Below are 6,228 nucleotides of genomic sequence, written 5' to 3' on the forward strand. Positions count from 1 at the left end.
TCCTTGTGTTGGAATCTAGATCTGCTTTCATTAAGTTAACCTTTGAGAAAGAGATCGCGCTTGTCCTTTCAGTTGCTAGCCCAATCCCATGTCACCATGCAATTTGTGTGAGATAGATCAGTTTCATCAAGTTAAGCTTTCAAAATAAGATTGGTGCTTGTCCTTTTAGTTGCAAACAGAAGCCCACTTCACCATAGATGGGGTGAAAAGGATTTCCCATAGAATATATATAACCATAAAAAGTCTTACAATTACAATAATTTAAAGAATGACTTAGTAGCAATGCTTGCTTCAAAGGAAGAAAGAAAAGGAAAGAAAAGACTGAGCTTTGTTTGTACGCACAAGACATGGTAAGGTTCAAACATTAGACACAACATACTCTTTCTGTCTGGCTTTTATAATGAATGAATGCTAGCTCAAAGAATAAATGAAGATTGGAGCAAAATTTAAGAAGATATATATATAATGAGGGATTGAAGCAATTCCTCACTCTTGCTCTCGCTCTCCCCAGAAACATGACGATGCCAGGCATAAGTTTGTGCCACAGGCAGACTCAGTTTGATTTGGACTTGTAAGAAAAGATGAGAGGCGAGGTGGTGGTCCATTGCCATTAGTCGATCCTGTACTGGGAGAGGCATTGCCTATAGCCAACTCACTTACAGTGATATTCCGCTGAAGTTTACGGGCCGCTCGTAGGCGCGGAGATAGCCATGGTGATAGAGACAAGGATGCTGATGGTCTAGGGGTAGAATTGTGAGACGAACCACTCGTGCTCCTGAAAGATGAGGAAGTTAACTTTTGAGCTGATTCCATGGTCAGAGATTATAAACCTCTTTTTTAATCGCAATTTGAATTAGCTAATGATAAGAAAGAGTATGTAAGGTTATGAATATTGAGATTTACTCATACCTGGCATTGATGGTAGGTTCAGGCTCGGAACTATGCGTCATTGCACCATTGCTAGATTCAGTGTGGGATGATGATTGAGTTAATTGGGGAATATTTTCTAGCATATTCTCCACAGGGTTGTCGACAGATCTTGTTCCAAAACTGTTGATCCTCATTGAAGATTCCATTTCTTGCAATGTCGGATTCACCACTGATTTAGCCTCCCTCTGAGATCGTCCATTAAAGAAATGAAGGCAAAAACATTGATTACTCATGTGTACACTTTGCCTACTTGCAGAAAACTGGTGGTCCAATCGGATTCCATCGTGATTGATATCAATCATTGTATCATCAACACCATCATCATTTGCCTCTAAATTGTGGAGACTCTGATTCTGGAGGGAATGGCTTCTATTATGGTGAGATGATGGTGTCATAATATCATGCTTAGGTTTATGCTTTCTTCCACCATCAGTCTGGTGGAAGAAAATCTTCAATAGGCTAGATTTGGTGGCATAAGAAGGTGGCTCTATCCTTGTAGATATGGCTGACGCCAAAATAGGGGTTTCTTGCCGACACTCTGTGGAAGTGTTCATAAAATGTTGTCGGAGTGTTAGATCCTCAGGACGGGGACTATCACTTAAGAAGCCATCATTAACGTTGCTCCATTTCTTGCAAAATTTTCTTGATCGAGGAAGCAGAGTCTGGAACAGAGTGAAACACTGTGTTGGTATCAATGCTGATCTGATGATATTACTTTTTGTCCGAATATCAGGAGATTCCAGAATATTTAAGTGTACCTCGGGACTTGGGATTGAAAGAAAGCTTGCGAGGCTGCGACTTGAGGTCGGGCAGGTTTTGACCTCATGACCCTCACAATATCTTCTTAAAGCATCAGTTGTTGATCCCACACTCTCTGACTTGATAAGCTCGACCTCTGAATTAGCCATGGAATTATGAATATTGTGAGGGTTTTCAACAATAGGTGCTCTTGGCATGGCTAAACGCAATAGGTAGATAGCAATATTACACCGGAATTCAGCAACTGGATGACTTTCCCGGCACATCTTTGCCAAATCTAGGGGTGTATATCCTTGCTCATCCCTCTCATTTACATTAATTCCTGGCGACTCTAGCAACAGAGCCACAAGTTTTTCATCAATCTTAGCACTAGCCACCGATAGGTGCAGGGCTGTCTGCCCTTGATTAGTCTTCCAGTTCACATACTCTGGCATAGAACTAGCACCTTTCAAGAGTTCCTTCACCATCTCTACCTTTCCTCCTTGTTTCATCACCAAATTTGGTGGTGCTTGTTTTGTCCCTATCACAGCTGAATGCAGCGGGGTCTCCCCATGTTTGTTTCTCATGTAGATTACCTCTTTGTTATGGCTTATCATCTCCACGGCCACTTGCAAACAACCCCTCCTTGCTGCTGTGTGCAATGCTGTGTTTTCCTTTGAATCTTGTCCGGTTATGCTTGCAGGGCATAACTCCAAGACTAGCTTTACTACCTGCATTGTCACCTTATCCATCATGAGTTCTTAGATAATAACATGGTTATGGTTATGGGAAAAAGGCTTCCCATTTTCACAGTGCCCATAAGGGTAATAGATTCACTAGATTAGATATCCAATGCTGGATGAATAGCATCATTAAGCCCACAACCCACAAAAAATTTATGATCCAAAATATAGCATCATTGATGTATATTTTGATTTCTACATACATAGGTCTATAAATGGACTTAAAAAACATTGCATGAGTTAATACGCATGAGTTAATACATTGTTTGATGAGCAAGAATAAAATCTCAACATAATAGGTACATTTAATAATCAAACAACTAATGCAACAATATTTGAGACCACCATGTGATAAAAAATTTAAAATAACAAATTCTTTTGTAGACTCCATGATTCAACAGCCACCCAAAATGATTCCCTAATTTTTCCTGCGACGTTTCAATATTTTCACCTCAAAAATTCTTACATTTCCACCAGTATATCTGATGTTTTCCTACTGTGATTCTGGTATGTCCTAATATGAATCTTGTCTTTTCCACTATCTAGGATTCGACATTTTCATATGCACTTCTGGCAGTTTTCCAGCTCAAGTCTACATTTTCCCACTATAGTTCTATAACTTAAATACAGTGATTCCACATTTTCATACTATGATTCAGGCACATTGCAATTCGGGTTAAGATGGAGCATAAGAGGGCTCCTCCCAACAGCGCCATTTTGAATGAAAAACCTTTAAAGAAAAGATGTAGCGCCTATAAGTTGCAGAATGGCTACAACTTCATGATAGAAATAGAATAAGACTCATAAAAAAACAAATATTGCAATGGCAAATTGATAAAACAGAAAACATATTACCTATAAGTGCCAAATTGGAGACCAAATTTTCTAAAACCTCATGATCAAGATCAAATTCATCATTATCCAGATAGAAAAGTCAAGTAATGATTCCATGACGGATTAATAAACAAGAAATGTACCTGCAAGTGACCCCTGCCAGCAGCAGCATGGAGAGCAGTACATCCATTGCTATCTCTGACGCAGAGCACATTATTGGTTTTCTTGTTGTTGTTGATGATATGATCATCACCATAATCTCTAAGTAGCAATGCTTTCACCATCTCCACATTCCCTGCTCTGGCAGCAGCTAGAAGAGCTTTGGCCTGAACATTGTTATAATCAGCCCTATGATTATAGGGCATACTACTATTATCATGAATATGCTCCACATGACCTTCAGTCATGCCTTGTTCATGAGAAGTCAGTAATACAGCATTGCCAATTTCATCGTCGATGGCATGACGAATAACACTAGCACCATTCACATAGGAAAATCCTGGTTCTCTCATAGTATCTCCAGCCAAGCCAATTATGGTCTGGAAGATAGTCTCATTTCTCCCTCTAGCTGCAGCGTACAACAAATCAGAGAGCCCAAATTCACCATCCAACCCTTGTAAGATAGCCTCTTGATCTGAGACGGTTAAGGATTTGATGGTATAGTGAAGCAAACTCTCATCACCAGCACAAGCAGCAACATAAAGCACCCAATAAGCACCAGATAGATTTGAATTCAAGCCATGATTTAACAGAACACCCATGTCAAACTTATTATCAATACATATTCCCGGTTTTGATCCATCATCAGTACTCTCTTTTGATCCATCAAACCTCTTAAGTATACCTTGTTCTTCAGAGAAAGCATGATATTGATTGAAGAGTAATAGTTCTTTGACCACTTTTGCTCTACCTAAGGCAGCTTGAGAGAATGAGGAGGGGTCATCCCATAGTTTTTCAAGCCTTCTCAGTCTTCTCTTGGATGTGAGGTTGTGAAGAAGAGAAGGATCCATTTTCAGGAGCTCTTTGACCACCTCTGTGTGCCCATTTGCTGCTGCCCAGTCAATGGGAGCCACAAACCACCATTGCTCATATGTCCGCTCTAACCTGAGAGGAAGGAAGCCCATCTCTATCACTGCCAAACACCAGATATATTTTCTTTACTTGCCCATTTTCGATCAGGAATCATCACATCTCTGATTGCAAAATAATAAAGGAAATAACATCTAATTCCTCCCCCCTAAACATAAAAGAGGGGGAAAACCCATCTCTAGTTTTGTCAGAGATGAGACGACTTTGCTCTCATTTTTTGTCCATTGTTTCTTGGGAAATATACCGGAAAATGATCATGAAGAAAGAAAACCCCATCTCTAGTAACATCAGACATGGAATGGGTGTGCTCTGTTATGCCCATTCTAGCTCAAAAACAGGCACAAAAAATATAACATGGAATACTGAAACCCATTGGATGTGACCATTTTCAGCCTCTCACAAAAGCAAGAAAATACATGTCTAGTTATGTCAGGTATGGAGTGAGTTTCTTCTCTGTCTTTGGCCCCATTTTAATTCAAAAATGATCATTCACTGTGGGCTTACATTGAGGGAAAAAAAAAGAGTGTAGAGAGAGAGAGAGAGAGAGAGAGAGAGAGAGAGAGTCATCTCTTAGTTATGTCAGAGATGAGATGGGCAATGCTCTGTTTCTCTCAGATTCAGCTCCAAAATTTCATCATTTTTTCTAATGGGCTTATCTGGGTGAAGAAATTTGAGGGGGGAATGATTATATTTTCACCCAACTGTACTTATAATAAGTAAACCCAACAAAGGTTCGAATCTCAACATAGAAAATGGGTGTTATGATCTGAAAGAAGGCTGACGAGAGGGGTGGTTAAGGCAGATTACAAGCATGCTTAAGCATGGTAAGAAGCATAGATGGAAGGATGATTTTGATGCTTGATTAGGGAGGTATGATTAAGCATGATTTACAGGCATGTTTAAGGCTGATTGGAAGCATAAATAGCTGATTCATGTGATTAAGGGAAGATGTGAAAGAATGAAAAGGAAGAAAGAAGAAGGTTAAGAAAGAAAATAATGGTTTTTAATATATAGGTGTAGAAAATATAGGGGGTTGTGTGTGTGCATGCATATCCAACTACTCTCCCATTACCATTTCTTTTAATAGCCAATTTGTTTGAATTTGTTTTTAATTCCATTTCTTAAACCATTTGTCTCCCTCCCACCTTCACATCATCACTTGTGCCCCCCCCCCCCCCCCCCCCCAACATTCCATGATGCATTATGTATGCATGTATTACATTTTGCCTAACTTTGTTGATCATCTATTTCATCAATCATGGGTGAGCTTTCCGAAAAGGGAAGCTCGGGTTCTCTCTTGACGATAGAGAGATTTCGAAAAGGAAGCTTGGTGCTTTGTCGATGAAAGCAACATTTGCTTATTCCATTCAAAGATCCATCGACTTGGAGATGGTGTTGGGTCCTCTATTGATGATAGGAGGATTTCCAAAATGATCTCAATGCTTTGTTGATGAAAGCGCAACATTTGCTTTTTCGATTCGAAGATCTATCGACTTGGAGATGGTGTTTGAGTAGAGAGACCACATGAATGAAGATGCAAGGAACAAACTCAACCCTGACAGCATGTCGTTTTTGTGAAATGACAAATGAAGATGCCACAACATGTGGTGTCACAAAAGGATTCAAATGGATCCATCAAATATTCACGCGATGTGAGTCAATTTCTCTATCACCACTATAGTGGAATTGTTTACATAAAAGGTGTACTGCTTTGAAAGGCTATGATACACATGTTTACTCGACTCTTATACATGCCCAAGCAACTTATCATTTAACATGATCTCATGTTGGTGGTTGAGAAAATACTAGTAGTTGGCAATGTAAAAATGACATCCTTAGGCAAAGACCTAGACATTTCAAAAAGTGTGCTGAAGACCAAAGTTCTTTGATTGAG

General features: G+C 39.6%; 1 protein-coding gene across 1 annotated transcript; it reads right to left on the reverse strand.

Moving 5' to 3' along the window:
* Window positions 1-200: 200 nt before the first annotated feature.
* LOC147865986 (uncharacterized) lies at window positions 201-4,859 on the reverse strand. Its single transcript, XM_087316343.1, has 3 exons — window positions 3,389-4,859; window positions 910-2,399; window positions 201-775 (listed from the first exon to the last, which is right to left on the reverse strand). The coding sequence occupies exons 1-3, from the start codon at window positions 4,367-4,369 to the stop codon at window positions 487-489; spliced, it is 2,760 nt and encodes a 919-aa protein (XP_087172469.1). The 5' UTR covers window positions 4,370-4,859; the 3' UTR covers window positions 201-486.
* Between the last annotated feature and the right edge of the window lie 1,369 nt (window positions 4,860-6,228).

This window comes from Azolla caroliniana, unplaced genomic scaffold, assembly GCF_043228905.1.
Source record: "Azolla caroliniana isolate FFs.n. ecotype wild unplaced genomic scaffold, voAzoCaro1.0.p SCAF_3, whole genome shotgun sequence".
NCBI classification, from domain to species: domain Eukaryota; kingdom Viridiplantae; phylum Streptophyta; class Polypodiopsida; order Salviniales; family Salviniaceae; genus Azolla; species Azolla caroliniana.